Source organism: Carcharodon carcharias, chromosome 30, assembly GCF_017639515.1.
Source record: "Carcharodon carcharias isolate sCarCar2 chromosome 30, sCarCar2.pri, whole genome shotgun sequence".
NCBI classification, from domain to species: Eukaryota; Metazoa; Chordata; class Chondrichthyes; order Lamniformes; family Lamnidae; genus Carcharodon; species Carcharodon carcharias.
The window spans coordinates 9,388,769-9,405,756 of NC_054496.1; the positions used below are offsets into that span (position 1 = coordinate 9,388,769).

A 16,988-nucleotide genomic window follows, 5' to 3' on the forward strand; every position below is an offset into this window, starting at 1 on the left:
CATCCTCTCAGCATCTTATGTTTCAATGCCTCTCATGCTTCTGAACTGGATAGACAGCATTTCAGAGTGTCTGTTTAAGTCATCTAATCATAAATATCAAACCACACAGACATCATTAAAATGATTTTGTAGACTCCCTTCTTCTCCATATTCAGTTCCCAAGCTGAGCTACAGGCAGGTGAGAGCAAGTGGTAAAGTAACCTGGAAATAGACTGCCTGCTAACTTTCTCTGCTGGGGAGCAGTGCATATTAGAGTGACAAGAACGGCAGTAAGAAATTAAGATTCAGCAGCAGCTTAAATGAAAGAAATCACATTTCAAGTTCCCTTTAAGTTCCAGTTCTGTACTTAAATGTTAGACTGAAGAAAACCAGCAAATATCGCTGACAGGCAATATGTGTAAGGCTGTAATTGACATATAAAATAGTCTTAGCCCTAACTTTCTGATGGTGAAATCTATGTGTTTAATCTTTTCTGTACAAGTAATTAGATAAGATACTTTATGTTGTGTCCCGAGGCAATGCTGTAAAGCCTTTTTAAATCTGCAGAATATGGAAGCATAGCGGTTGTGTTCCTGGATTAGTAAACTTGAGGCCTGGAATAATGATTGAGTTATGAGATGAAATTCCACCTTGAAAGCTGGAATAATTAAATTTAATTAAATAAATAAATAAATCTAAATTGAAAAGCTAGTCTCTGTAATGGTGACCAGGAAACTACTGGATTGTCATAAAAACCCATCGAATTCATTAATGACTTTAGGAAAGGAAATCTGCTGTCCTTACCCAGTCTGGCCTATATGTAACCCCAGACCCACAGCAATATGGTTAACTTAAGGGCCCTCTGAAATGGTTCAGCAAGCCACTCAGTTGTTTTTGAGAAGGTAGCTCACCACCACCTTCTCAAAGGCAATAAAGGATGGACAATAAATGCTGGGCCTTGCCAGTGACATCACAACCTATGAGTGAAATTTTAACAAGTCTCAGTATGATAAGTTAAATAATACCAGATATAAAATCAAGAGTGAGATCTTGGAAGAGATACTGTAATGGCCTTTTAGCCAGGCTTACAAAGAATCCCCTTGTACGGTGAGGCGGATGATTAAGAAGGGAACCACCTGAAGAGTTGAACTCACCCGACTGTAATGTCTGCATCTTCTGCAACAAAGCATCCTTTATAACGTAACTATATTGGCCATGAGTATATGTATCATTTAACTTTTAATAAAACTTTCAAGCATTTGACTCCATGTTAATTTCATTCTTGTCCTATAGGCACAGGGCTGCAGTGGTTTGTCTATATTATTGCAAAATTCACATTCCTAACAACAAAGCAAGGAAAATCTACTATGCCAGAAAAAGCTTCTGCAAATAAATTTTACCAATGATCAACATACGAATTAGGAGCAGGGGTACACCACTTGGCCCTTCAAACCTGCTTCGCCATTCAATAAGATCATGGCTAAATGGATTTCAACCTCAACTCCATGTTCCCGCTTACTCCCGATAACCTTTAACCCCCTGGCTCATCAAGAACCTATCTATCTCTGCCTTAAAATTATTCAAGGACTCTGCTTTCACCACCTTTTGAGGAAGAGTTCGAAAGACTCACGACCCTATGACAGAAAAAAATTATCATCTGTTCTAAATGGGTGACCCCTTATTTTTCAACAGTGTCCCCTAATACTAGACCCTACCACAAAGGAACCACTTCCCCTCTCAACACCCCTCAGGATCTTGTATGTTAATCATGTTGCCTCTTTTATGAACTCCAACAGATATATGTCAAACCGACCAACCTTTCAAATGCCTTCTGGAAATTTGAATACAGTACATCCACCTAAAATATAACCTCCGTACTTTTGTATTCAATTCCCCTCGCATTCTATTCTGTAAGCTTTCCTAATTACCTGATGTACCTGAATATTAGCCTTTTGCAATTCATGCATTAGGACACCTAGACCCCTCTGATTCGCAGAGCTCTGCAAGCTATCACCATTTGGATAATACGCTTCTTCTTTCACAATAACCTTTGACGTGGTACCTTATCAAATGCCTTCTGGAAATCTAAATACAGACCGGCTCCCTTTCGCTCACAGCATATGTTACTTTTTCAAAGAGCTCCAATAAGTTGGTTAAACATGACTTCCCTTTCACAAAACCATGTTGACTCTGCCTGATTATCCTGAATTTTGCAAAAAGCCCTGCTATCACGTCTTTAATTAGATAAAAGCAAAAAACTGTGGATGCTGGAAATTGAAAACAAAAACAAAAACACCTGGAAAAACTCAGCAGGTCTGACAGCATCTGTGGAAGGGAGCACACTTAACGTTTCGAGTCCGCATGACAGTTCTGTTGAAGAGTCATGCGGACTCGTAACGTTAACTGACATCTTTAGTAAGTTTTGAACATTTTCCTTATGACAGATGTTAAGCTAAAAGGCCTTTCATTTCCTGCTTTCTGGCTCCCTCCCCCTGTGAATAAAGGAGTTACATTTGCTATTTTCCAATCTAATGAAACTTTCCCCAAATATACGGAATTTTGGAAAATTAAAACCAATGCATCAACTATCTCACCAGCCACTTTTTTTAAGACCTGAGGAGAAGTCCATCAGTACCTGGGGACTCGTCAGCCCGCAGCTCCAACAACTTACTGGGTATCACTTCCCAAGTTCCTCCCTCTTTTCCATTTCCTGATTTACAGCTATGTCTTGGATGTTACTTGTATCATCCACAGTGAAGACCGATGCAAAATACCTGTTCAATTAATCTGCCATCACCTCATTTTCCATTATTAATTCCCCAGATGCACTTTCTATCGAACCAATGCTCACTTTCTTAACTGTTTTTTAAATAACTATAGAAACTCTTACTGTGTGTCTTTATATTCCCAGCTTTCTCTCGTACTCTAATTTTTCTTCTTTATCAAGCTTTTGGTCATTCTTTGCTGTTTTTTATATTCTGCCCAATCTTCTGACCTGCTACCCATCTTTGCATAATTATATGCTTTTTCTTTAAGTTTGATACCATCTTTAACTTTTCAGTTAACCGTGGACGGCGGGTCCTTCCCTTGGAATTTGTCTTTCTCGTTGGAATGGATCAGTGAAGAAATATATGAGTTATGATCGGAAATGCATAAACTGAATGGGTAGTGGAAGTAGATTCAAATGGGGAAAGGATGGGTCTAACTGGGTAGATGTTTCAAAGAGCCAGCGCTGGTATGACAGGCCGAATGGCCTGCTTCTATACTGTATGATCCTACGATGTCAATTAGTAAATATTTTAGACAGCCATAGGGCTTTGTACAATCTAATATCAATCAATTTACAGAATAATTAAAGGATGAGCTCAAGTCCTTTGCGAGCCAGCCTGCTGTTAATACCGTGACCATGCCTCAGTTATGACAAAGAGACAGGTAGACCCGACATACAGAGAGATGGACCACAGTTGGATTTCCCCTTCTGGTACCAGTTGCCATCAGGGAGCAGGCCTCAGAGTACGTCAGGTTCAGAGTAAAGGCTAGAAATACAACTGCTTCATACCAGGTCAGAATGAGGGGACACTGGCTACTTACATTCGGGTGAATGAAGAGGGAGAGGGGGAAATCATCTGCCCTCAATAGTTTTGAGATCCCAGAGAAAATACATTAGTGCACAGATCTCTACAGCAGCTTTTGTTTCCAAAACTATGAACGTTTTGGAAGAAAAATGTGTCACTTATACCAAGCTATGCAGCAAAAGAAACAATAGATTTCATAAAGTTACACATTTCATTGATTGGAATGCATTAGGTTTTTGTAGCTCTGCAAAAACATAATTAATTTTGAATCCAAAAAGCAAATTGTCAAGGGTAAATTACAGATAGCTGCTGGTCCTGTATATCCAGTTCATTTCAACAAACTATGGAGTTTCTGGATCTACTCTGCATGAAACTACTGATAGAGAAGAGGATAGGTTAGCTGCAACGCATATTGGAACGGTTCATTTTATTTGTTCTTTGATGTGTGGCTAGCAAGCCCAGCATTTGTTGCCACCCCTAATTGCCCTTGAGTAAGTGATGAGCCGCCTTCTTGATCGACTGCAGTCCATGGGATGTAGGTACAGCCACAGTGCTGTTGGGAAGTGGGTTCACAATATTTTGACCCAGCAACAGCAATGGAACAGTGATATAGTGCCAAGTCAGGATGGTCTGTGTAATGGATAGGAACTTGTTTGTATGCACCTGCTACCCTGTCCTTCTAGGTGGTAGAGGTCACAGGTTTCGAAGGTACTGTCGAAAGAGCCTTGGCAAGTTGCTGCAATTAATCTTATAGATAATACACACTGCATCCACTATGCACCAGTGGTGGAGGGAGAGAACATTTAAGCTGGTGGAAGCAAAAAAACTGGTTCTGACACAAGGTCAAGAGGGTGATTTTTATCCATTTATCTAGAAATAAAAGGTGTATTAATCAGATATTAGCATTAGCTGTCCCGAAAGCCTGCAAGGACAACTAATAAGCACTATGCATAGATCTGGTATTAAAGCACAGGTTACACAGGGACAAAAGTGCACCATAAGAAACAGACACAGCGAGGCAAATCTATTTATTCTATTTAACCAATTTAAGCAGACATATTAACATGGTTCTCTTTGACATTGTCCAGTTCACAAGGGACAAAAACTTTTTGAAGTTGAGTTAGCATTCCCTCTTGCCAACATCCTGCTAATACAATTTCTTGCATACGCCCTCAGGGAAAGAAAAAATAAAACGCTCATTTCCAACCTCTACAAGATTAACCCAAAAGACTGAACCTCAATAAACTATCAAGATCCATCCCCTCCCTAACCCAGTGAGCACTTCAATCTCTTGCAAGTCTTTTCGCTCTCCATGCTAGAGAAATTGTCAGCATTCTGCAAGTACAATAGAGTGGAAAGTGTTGTGTAATGATACACCTCAGCTGTGGGAAGCACCATCACTGCTAGACTGAGTATTACACGTAGCAAGGAAGGAGGAAGCACAGACAAAACAACTTTACCCATCTATAATTTTGGGATTTAGAAACCTCAGACTGGGCATGGACAAGAAACCTGATAGTAAAGCTGTTCTGAAATATAAAGTTAAAAAAAAATCATAGGTCAATAAAGCAAAAACAAATGATCAATGTTCATCAGAAAAGCAAACACAAAGCTTCATTGTGAAGTCATAAATCGTCTCTCTCAGGTGAATGGTGTTGATGGTTGGTGATAAGCTTGGCCTCCTCAGGGGGATATATTTTATTGGTAGTACAGCTCCAGGTTCATTCCATCATGGATCTCATCTGAAAGCAGCCTGGTTAAGGCTTATAAATACTGAGAATGCACAGGTTGCATTAAAGTGTCCAATTCAATCCTACTTTATACAGCAACATATTGAATTACCATTTCAAATGGTATATAGCCTGGAAGTAGGGTCGTTGTCTTAATCCAAGCTGGAAAAATACTAAATCTGAAACAAATAAAACAAATTTTTTGAAATCGCCAGGTTAGTGAACAAGGGTAACTTAGTAGACAGAATCAGCTTTGATTTTCTGGAAGCTGTGATAAAAGACTTCACAAGAAACTTCTCTAAAAGATTGAGTTACTGATAATTTTTCCCATTGAACTGAAAGCTGAATGCTAGGAGGCAAAAAGATGTCAATGGGTTTGAATCTGGTTTGCAAGTGGCTATTGTTCCACAGGGATTGATGTTAGGAATTTTGCTATTTACAACTGGTATTAACAACCTGCTTTAAGAGTTGGGGAGATGGATCCACAGGTTTTCAGATTATACAAATTATGTGCGAGTATTAAAACTGAGAGAATCCTCAATTCCTGCAAACAGCGCAATGTGCTGGAGAAATGGTCCAACAATTGGCAAATAGCATTTAACTTAAAAGTATAATGTTATGCATGCAAGCAAGTCTCATGCAAGTCACAATGTGCAGTGAACAGATTAGAAGCCATTAGTGAAAGAAAAGGAGCTGGGTGTTAAGAGCATCACTCTCAAAATGATCATGATCAAGTCATAATGCTGCAGTTTCAAAACAAGCAAGATTCACATGATAATTTACTAAGATAAAATGTTGCCCTTGTACAAGACTTAGGTTAGACCTCCTTTAGAATATTAGCTCCAGTGTTGATTTTCCAATACCATGGTTGGGTAGCAGGAAAAGATGCAGAGAAGAGCCACAAGAGCATTATCCAGGTTAAAATATCTTCATCACCCAAACAAGCTCATCAGTCTGTATACTGTAGAAAAGTTAGAGACTCTGGTAATTGGATCAAGGTTTAGAAAATAAAGAAGGAGCTGGATTGCATTTACACGGACTGAATAGATTTGGGGGAACCTGGGGTCACACTTATAAGCTACGCCATGACAGGACTAGACTTGGTGTTAGGCAGCACTTCTATTCCCAGAGACTAGTGGAACAGACGGCTGGCTGGTGAACAGGTCATCTCATTCCAGGGTTGGGTATCCTACAACAAAGTGGTGTCAACACAATTTCTTGTGACTAGTTTCAACCATCTGAAGTGCTGAGAGAAATAATATGGACATTTTCCCCCTAATTTGTCCGTTTATCCTTTTTCTGCATTTCCCAGGAGATTATGTGGATCCAGGGTGAATAAGGTAGCATAATGCATCGCAACTATATGGTGTAGACCAGATGGAAACAGTGGATCTTTTCCTGCCGCTAACTTTTGTTTGTTCATGACTGGGATCGCAGATAGGCCAGGCTGGGGAAAGATGGCAGGTTTTCTTCTCTGAAGGACATTAATGAAACATATTGGGTTTTTAAATTGCATTTTACTTGCATCAGAATTTAAAACAGAATTCAAATACACAAGCTGCCATGTAGGATTGGAAACCCCTTCTCTGGGTTATTGACTTAATTTTCAGGTAGAGTAGCATAATCACTACATTACAATCCCCAATTTATATAAAATAGTTTTGGAAGTTATTCATGCATTTGTTCATGCTTCAATGTGACTGCCTAAAGATACCTAGGCTAAGATTTAGCAAAGATAGATGGAATAAAATCCCTCTGTTATCTGGCAGAATGGTCCCAAGTGAATGGTTACAGATATAGTCCCAACTGAGTTCCTATTAGACTAAGTCAAGCAAAATTGTGCTTAATTTGATGGCAATTGGTAGTCTTCAAGAAGTCAGGAGGTGCATTCAGATTTGGGAAGGATGAAAAGGGGAGGAAGGAGGTCACATTTAAAAGACTTACTTTGCATTTGGTCCATTCAGTACTCAAAGCCAAAAGCAAACCTAAAGTAAAGCTTCTATCTCATCCTTCATGTTACTCAACCTTGAAATCTACTGTAACCAAACAAATGTTTTCCCTATAACTCAGCCTTTGGACAGGTGCATGGGCAGGTGCACAAGGACAGTCATTTCTATGGTATGAAACAGGAGCAGCTACCTTCCAATGGGTGCAACTCTTCCCCAGTCATGGCTAAAATTACCTTTGTTGATGGGAGGGTAGTTTGCCAATACACTCTGCTCCCAAGACTTTACCCATGCTCATCAATAACCACAATTCAATAACCACAAAATGTTCTACACTTGCGTGTGGACCATGAGTCTTCACAGTGGGGTCTTGACCTCCCTAGGATTCTGAAGTCAGCAGATTACACTCTGTATTTTTGACTTGCAAATGTTGCAAATTAATAGGAAAAAAAGCTTCGTTTAGCAACATTTTCCTTTTGTAGACAAGCTTTTAGAAGTTAGAACAGGGTATTATCAGGAGCGTCTAAGTATTTTCTTATCCCTTCTGCCCCCATTCATACAGAAAAGGGTAGAAGCTATTAGCATAGTTTTATAAAATCAAAAGATACAATCTTGCAACTGAACGTGATTCTTGAAGATGGTATACCTAGAATCAGAACAAGTTAAATTAGAACAAATAATCCACTGCGACATTACAGGATGATGCTTCCAATTTCCACACAAGGACCAAAATGCTGAAAATAGTTACAATCCACACACGTGGAATGTGCTTTTTACAGCGAGATAAATTCAATAAACATCTGCCCAATTTAATTTTTTTTGCAAAAAGTGATTAGCATTCTGGATAAACATACAAAAAAAGGAGAGAATATGCTGATTGGGTTAGATGAAGCAAGCAACGAGGAGGCTCATCTGAAGCCCAGGTGTATGCCAGAGTTTGTTTCTGTGCTGCAAATTCTATGAAATTCAGGAAATTAGTGCCACTAAGCTATGTAAGAGAACATAAGAACAAACCATTTCTTTAGGACGAGCTTGTCCCATTTTGTTCCAGTCTGCGCAGCTATCAATTTCTTCAGGTCTTTTATGCTATCATCAGGACTGGAGGGAGAAATTAAGGAAAAAGGAGTCTCCAAGTTCGTGCCATTCTGTTTTCACTGCTCATGCGGCCTACTTTTGTAAAGTACATTCTGTGTGACTTATCATAGTACGTTATCCCTCATCATCTTCACTGCAGCTTCTGACAGTGCGGGCCACACCATCTTGCTGCTATACTATTATTATTATTACAACATCTCAAATTTAAAATCCTCATACTTATTTAAATTCCTACATGGTTTCCTATCTTTGTAAATTCCTCAACTCTACAATAACCTCTCCCTTGAACTCTCCACACTCTGACCTGCAAGTCTGAGCACCGCTCATTCTCTGCCCTACCATTAAAAGCAATGCCTTCAGCTGCATGGACCCACGTTCTGGGATTCACTTGCTAAACTACTCTGCCCTTCCATGTTCTGAGCCTGCTATAAGACCTCCCTTTAATCCCCATCTTTGACCTGCATCTCAGCACCTTGTGCTGAGCAGGTTACAGTAGCTCTCAAGTTTGTCACTCTTTAAGGTTGTGGCTCCTAATGCAATTCTCCCCTACAATCAGAATATAGAGAATGATCAGTGCTACAGTAATAACTGAATTTTTAAACAAGGAAATTCTAATATATTAAAGCTTAGTGAAAAAAAAAGCTACAATGAAGCTTAAATTTCCCAAGCTCACAATTATGATTTACAGAAAACCTAGTGACAAGGCTTGTGAACTCGCATTTTATAGGAACATTGTACATACGAACATGTATGAATTAGGAGAAGGCTATCCAGCCCCCCGAGCCTGCTCTGCCATTCAATAAGATCGTGGCTAATCCGATTGTGGCCTCAACTCCATTCCACCTACCCCCATTAACCTTGGAGTCCCTTGTTAGTCAAGAATCTACCTGCCTCTGCCTTCAAAATATTTGATGGTCCAGCCTCCACCACTCTCTGGGGAAGTGAGAATTACAAAGATTCATGACCCACTGGAAAAAATTCTTCTCATCTCCATCTTAAATAGGAGATTCTGTATTTTAAAAATGCGTCCCCTGGTTTTAGTCTCTCCCACAAGGGGAAACCATCCTTTCCAAATTGCTTCTCCTCATAAGGTAAACACCCCCTTCAGCCCAGGTATCAGCTGAGTGAACCTTCTCTGAACTGCTTCTTAAGTCAGCCTTATCTTGTTGGTTATTTCGTGAAAACCCCTTCATAATAGGAAGGACAAAAAGAGATTCTCATTCCAGTTTAGGCCTTTATTCATTTAAGACAGGAGCATCCAAACCTTTTGCTTAGCTGGAAAAAAAAATGGTGGAGCCTCAAACACCACATATTTGTATAACAAGCTGCAGTTCTGACACCCCAAAATCTTTTGTCTCCAATTTTAACTAATTACACCTAATAATTTTTAGCTAATAAGATAACCAACCCTCACACCCCAGTCAGAGAAGATCGGACCTACAGTAGACAGTCAGGAGCTGAGGAGTGCGTATAAATACAGACCAGGGATTCGAGTGAGGCCTACCATACCGGGAGTCAGAGCGGAGCTGAGGAGTGCGCGCTGTTTCAGCTGCTGTGGGATGTGGGAGCTTTTGGACACCAAGGCGATCCATGGCAAACATGTCTGCAGGAAGTGTAAGCAGCTTGAGGAATTCCGGATCAGGATTTATTGATCTGGAAGCCAAAACGCAGATACTGTGCATCATAAGGGAGGTGGAGAGATATCTGGATACTTTGTTCCAGATGACAGTCACACCTCTTAGAAGAGGGTCATCTGTTTTGGTCAGCAGGATGTGACTGTCAATGAGACAGGTAATGGGACCGAGCAGGCAGTAGTGGAAGAGCCTCAGGCCTTGCAATTGTCAAATAGGTTTGAGGTACTTTCTTTCATCCACACAGTAAAGTAAGTGAGATCTGCAAGGTGGATGAGCTGACTGGCCATGGCACTGTGGTACAGGAAGTGATTCAAGGGGGGGAGCAAAAATAAACATAGTGGTAGTAGGGGGTAAACACTGTTCTCTGCAGTAAAGAGAGAGAGTCCAGATGGCTACATTGCCTGCCTGGTGCCAGGATTCGGGACATCCGCTCAGGGCTGGAGGGAACTTGCAGTGGGAACGCGGGATCCAGTTATCGTGGTCCATGTAGGTACCAGTGACATAGGTAGAACTAGGAAAGAGGTTCTGCAAAGTCAGTATGAAGAGTTAGGTACCAAATTAAGAAGCAAAACTTAAAAGGTAGCAATCTCTGGATTATTACCTGAGTCACGTACAAATTGGCATAGGGCAAATAAAATTAGAGAAATGAACGTGTGGCTGAAAGACTGGTGAGGGAGAAGTGGGTTCTGGTTAGTTGGGCACTGGCACCAATACTGGGGAAAGTGGGGGCTGTTCTGTTAGGACGGTTTACACTTGAACTATGCTGGGACGTGTGTCCTCACAAATCACAGAACTAGAGAACTCAAGAGGCCTGAGGATTAGGCTTGGGTAGAGGTAGCAATTTAAGGTGTAGAATCAAGACAGGGGAGCGAAATAGTAATGAGAAATGAGGGTCAGAGAATGGCAGGAAGGGATAGAGAAAAAAACCTAAGAATACATCAACAGTCAAGGCTAGACATTACAAAGGTAACAAAAAGACAAAACCAAAGGCTCTCTATCTGAATGCATGTAACATTCATAAAGTAAATGAATTGGTGGCCCACGTTGAAGTAAATAAATATGATCTGATAGCAGTTACGGAGACATGGCTGCAGGACGACATAGTATTGAGGGGTATATGACATTCAAGAAGAATAGGAAGCTAGGAAAAGGCCCAGGGATAACACTGTTAATCAAAGAGGGCATTGATGCAATAGTTAGAGATGACCTTGGTTGAGGAGATTGGGATGTAGAATCGGTTTGGGTGGAGATGAGGAATAGTAGGGGAAAAAAGTCATTAGTGGGACTGGTCTACAGGCCACTTAACAGTAACCACAGTGTAGGGCAAAGTATTCAAGAAAAAATATTGTGTGCTTGCAATAAAGGGCTGATAATAATCATGGACAATTTTAATCTACATATAAGCTGGAAAAAAATCAGACTGATAGTAGTAGTTGGGATGAGTTCATAAAATGCTTTCAAGATAGTTTCTTAGAGCAGCACTTCCTGGAACCAACCAGACAGCAGGTTATATTAGACTTGGTATTGTGTAATGTGACAGGATTAATTAATGACCTCAGGCTATAGGCACCTCTAGGTAGCAGTGGTCACAATATGATTGAATTTTATATCAAGTTTGAAAGGGTGAAGAACGAATCTAAGACTAGTATCTTAAACTTAAATAAGGGCAACTATGTGGGGACAAAAGCAGAGCTAGTTGAAGTGAACTGGGAAACTAGGCTAGAGGAAAGATCAATAGAGAAGCAGTGGCAGACATTTAAGAGGATATTTCAGAATAAGTATATTCCTATTCTAAAGAAAAATTCTAAAAGGGAACACGCATCATCCATGGTTAACTAAAGAAGTTAACAAAAACATCAAACTTAAGGAAAAAGCACAACTCCACAAAGATGAGTGTCGGGGCAGATGATTAGTCAGAATATAAAGAATGGAAGGGAATGACTAAAAGGTTAATCAGGAGAGAGAAATTAGAGTATGAGGGGAAGCTAGCTAGAAATCTAAAAATGGATTTCAAGAGTTTTTACAGGTATTTAAAAAAGAAAAGAATAAGTAAAGTGAGTGTTGGTCCTCTAGAGAGTGACAGTGAAGAGTTAATAGTAGATAATAAGGAAACGGCAGATGAAATGAACAAATATTTTGCTCTGTGTTCACTATAAAAGATACAAAAAAACATTTCAGTAATTGATGCAAACCAGGAGGTGAAAGGGAGGGAGGAACTTGGTGAAATTGAAATCACTAGGGAAACAGTACTGAGCAAATTGATGGAGCTGCAGGCTGACAATTCTCCAGGTCCCGATGGACTTTATCCTAGGGTCTTAAAAGAGGTAGTTAATGAGGTAGACGTGTGCTGGTGTTAATTTTCAAAAATTCACTAGATTGTGGAAAGGTTCCATCAGACTGGCAAATATAATCCCTCTATTCAAGGAGGGAAATAGGCCAATTGGCTTGATGTCTGTCATGGGGGAGTTGTTAGATTCGATCATTAAGGAGGTTATAGCTGGGTACTGAGAAGACCTCAAGGCAATTGGAAAGAGGCTTTGTGAAAGGAAAATCAAAGTTTAACCAATTTACTGGAGTTTTTTTTTGAAGGTGTAACACGTACGGTGGATAAAGGGGCCCAGTAGAGATACTGCACTTGGATTTCCAGTAAGCATTTGATAAGGGGTTACATCAAGGTTATTAGGGAAAATAAAAGTGCATGGTGTAGGGGGTAACATGAGATATGGATAGAAGATTGACTGAATGGCAGAAAACAGTATGCATAAATGGGTCTTTTTCTGATTGGCAGGATGCGATGAGCGGATACCCACAGGGGTCTGTACTGGGGCCTCAGCTTTTCACAATTTACATCAATGACTTAGACGACAGGAGTTGAGACATGGTAGCTAAATTTCCAGATGACACAAAGATAGGTAGGAAAGTGTGTTGTGAAAATAACATGAGGAGGTTGCAGATGGATATAGAAAGGTTGAGTGAGTGGGCAAAGATCTGGAAAATGGTGTTTAATGTGGCAAAATGTGAAGTTGTTCACTTTGACAGGAAGGTCAAAAACAGTATTACTTAAATGGAGGATAGCTGCATAATTCTTAGATGCAGAGGTGTTCCAGTACATGAGTCACAAATAGTATGCAGGTACAACAAGTAATTAAGGCTAATGGAATGCTATCCTTTATTATGAGAGGGATTGAACATAAAAGTAAGGATGTTATGCTTCAGTTATATAGGGCATTCGTGAGACCACATCTCGAATGCTGTATGCAGTTTTGGTCTCCTTATTTAAGGAAGGATGTAAATGTGTTGGAGGCGGTTCAGAGGAGGTTTACCAGATTGATGCCTGGAATGAGTGGGTTTTCTTATGGGGAAAGGTTGGACAGACTGGGTTTGTTTCCACTGGAGTTTAGAAGAGTGAGGGGTGATTTGATTGAAGTTTCCAAGATCCTGAACGGCCTTGACAAGGTGGGCGTTGAAAGGATGTTTCCTCTTGTGGGTGAGTCCAGAATTAGGGGTCACTGTTTTAAAGTTAGGGCAGATGAAGAGGATTTTTTTCTCTCAGAATGTGCAACTTTGGAACTCTCTGTCTCAGAAGGTGTGGAGGTGGGGGTCATTGAATATTTTTAAGGCACAGGTAGATTGATTCCCTTGCCTAATCAGAATCTAAGGTTATCAGGGGTAGATGGAAACAGAAGTAGATCAGCCATGATCTTATTGAATGGCGGAGCAGGATTGAGGGGCTGAATGGTCTACTCCTGTTCCTAATTCTTATGTTCCAATAATTCTAACTAATTATATAGCCCATAAACAACAGTTAAGAAACCAACAGAAGAGTTCACTTAACAGCTGTAAAAATTCCAATTAAAAAGACAGTAATGTTGCACCACCCATCTTAAAAGGATACTTGCACTTCACTCGGACTTTCTTTCCTAAACGATCGTTGCAAATTATCTCAATCATTCTTAGGAATTCCTAGGAAGATTGGGGGGGGGGGGGGGTGGAGAAAAAAAAAGTGCTTAAAAGGAAAGCTTAACAATGCAACTTTGCGGAACACAGTGCAGAACCAATGTACCATATCTACACAATCGTTAGAAAATTATTAAAAAGCTGTGATCCGGAACCCGATGTCTGCGAGCTTGTTGGAAGCAGATTCAATGGTAACTGCCAAAGAGAATTGGATAAATATTTGAAGTGAAGTGAAGCATGAACGGGGCTATAGGGAAAGAGGAGAGACACAAGTTAGACAATTTCAAATAGCTAGCAAAGGTACGATAGGCCAAATGACCTTCCTCTGTACCATGCCACGGTTCTATTAGAATGCAAGGACATCCATATTTTGATCTTCACTGTATCTAAAGTCCAATACTCCCAGAGGAATAAAGTCCAATTTACAATATGGGCAAGTTTAGTCATATTTAAGCTATCATTTCCATTACATGGTCCAGTATCAAAATCGATTTGGACGATGTAGGTGGAAGCAGTAGAACATTCCCCAGATTAGAAACCCCAGAGTGGGACTTTCACCTCCAGCCTGTTGAAATAAACTCCAGAAACAACTGGCCATATAAATACTGTGGCTACAACAGCAGGTTAGAGGCTAGAAATCCTGCAGCAAGTATCTCACCTCCTGACCCCCCAAAGCCCGTCCACCATCTACATGGTACAAGTCAGGGGTATGATAGAATACTCCCCATTTGCCTGGATGAGTGCAGCTCCAACAACACAAGGAGCTTGGCACCATTCAGGACCAAGCAGCCCGCTTGACTGGCTATCTACAAGCTACACTGCAGCAACTCACCAAGCCTCTTTAGACAGCACCTTCCAAACCCACGACCAGTATCATCTAGAAGGACAAGGGCCACTCACCATCCTGACTTGGAAACATATCGCCATTAGTTCACCGTTACTGGGTAAACATGTGGAACTCCCTCCCTAACTGCACTGTGGGTGTACCTAAACCATATGGACTGCAGCAGTTCAAGGCAGCAACTCACCAACACCTTCCCCAGAGCAATTAAGGATTGGTAATAAATGCTGGCTTAGTCAGCAACGCCCACATCCCATGAGTGAATATTAAAAAACGTCAAGCTTATACTCCGGAGTCTTGGGTAAAAGAATCACATGGCACAGATGGAAGCCATTTGTAAAAGTGTTACTAAATTTGTCCCGTGCTCCAGTTCTTCCCCCATAAACCTATAATTCTTTTCTTTTTCAAGTATTTATTCAAATCCATTCTGAAAGTTACTACTGAATCTGTCTCCACTTTAGGGCAATGTATCTGATGCAAAATATTCCTACAGTGGAAGGATTAGAGTGGAGTTGAATAAGAAATAGGAGTATCAGTAGGCCAAATGGCCCCTTGAGCCTGCTCCACCTTTCAAGATGATCATAGCTGGCTGGTTGACCTGAACACCACCTTCCCACCCAATTCCAATACCCTGCAATTTCCTCAACATCCAAACTATCAATCACACTCCTCAACAACTGAGTATCCACAGCTCTGAGTGACAAAATTCCTCCTCATTCCCGTCCTAAGTGGTTAACCCCTTATCTTGAGGTTACGCTCTCTAGTTCTAGGATGTCTGTCCCAGGGCAGGGGCAGGGAAGAAACAACCTCCCAACATCTAACCGAGCATACATACTAACAAGAAGTAGGCCATTCAGCCCCTCGAGCCTGCTTTGCCATTCAATAAGATCGTGACTGATCCGATAGTGACCCTAAATCTGCATCGCACCTAGCCCAATAACCTATCCTGTCAAGCCCTCCCAGAATGCTGTTTTTCCTATGAGATCATCCCTTATTCTTCTGAGCTCTAGAGCACAAGCACGTGCTATTCAGTTAACTAATCTAAGGAACAAGGACAAGGGCGACAGAGGCATGGGAAAACCACCCAGCTACAAGATCCCCTCCAAGCCGCACTCGCCATCCTGATTCGGAAACGTGCCACCGTTCCTTCACTGCAGGTGGGTCAAACTCCTGGAACTCCCTCCCTAACAGCAGCCTGGGTGTACCTACACCACAGGAACTGCGGCGGGTTCAAGAAGGCAGCTCACCACCACCTTCTCAAGGGCAATTAGGGATGGGCAACAAACACTGGCTACGCCAACAACACCCACATACACACAAGGGAAAACAGAAGGTGGTAGGAGTCTGGAAGTCACTGCCTAAGAGGAAAGTGAAGGGAGAAACCCTCATCATGTAGGCACTTGAAATGCCCGAACCTACAAGGCTTATGGGCCAAGAGCTGGAAGGGGGTGGGGATGAGACTGGATGGCTCTTTTTTTTTTCAGCTAGTACCAGCAAGATGGGCCGAACAGCCTCCGTTTCTGCGCCAGACCTTCAACAATCCATTCATTTTAACCAAGTATCAATAATTAATTAATTAATTAATTAATTATCATCAATGCACCCGGGGCCCTGAATTCTCCAGCCGGCCGGGAATCATCACCAAGCTGCCCAGACCGCAAGTCCTCGGGGTTTAATTCACATGCGCAGGAGGTGGTAGAAAATCAGGCAGCTGTTTATTTACTGACAGTTTATGGTATTTTCCAACATGTAAAGTCCCAGCTCACACTCAGGGACCGTTTGTATCGGCGGCATCTTCACTTACCTGCTCACCACCGATTACTCAGGATCTCTTCAGCGCAGCAACATAACTAGGCCGCAGCCCCGCCCCTTAGCAACAGACTCGCCCCCCCCCCCCCCGCCCGATTGACGGTTCTCTTGCCCAATCACACGGCGGGAAAGCCATGAGGCCGGCACCATCGTCACCCAGCGGACCAATAGAACCTCGGGGTAAAGAAACACCCGCCTCTTTCGCCCCATTTAGAATCAGAGCAGCAATTTCTCAAAACAAAAACGTTTTTAAGACATCGGCTCCCAACGCTTCATGTTGGTTAGATAATTTTAAAATAGGATTTGCCGGTAAAATCATGTATTTTCGATGGTAGGAAAGCGAGATTACGGAACTCTCGCAAGGTTGTCAATGCAAATAACACAAGACATATAAATGCAGCTTTTTCTGTTTAATCTCATGT

The 16,988-nt window shown here is 41.3% G+C and overlaps 1 protein-coding gene across 1 annotated transcript; it reads right to left on the minus strand.

The window, feature by feature from the left end:
* Positions 1-4,565: 4,565 nt before the first annotated feature.
* LOC121271375 (ubiquitin-like protein 5) lies at positions 4,566-16,645 on the minus strand. Its single transcript, XM_041177346.1, has 5 exons — positions 16,562-16,645; positions 13,855-13,922; positions 8,245-8,328; positions 7,839-7,876; positions 4,566-5,296 (listed from the first exon to the last, which is right to left on the minus strand). The coding sequence occupies exons 2-5, from the start codon at positions 13,908-13,910 to the stop codon at positions 5,253-5,255; spliced, it is 222 nt and encodes a 73-aa protein (XP_041033280.1). The 5' UTR covers positions 13,911-13,922; positions 16,562-16,645; the 3' UTR covers positions 4,566-5,252.
* Between the last annotated feature and the right edge of the window lie 343 nt (positions 16,646-16,988).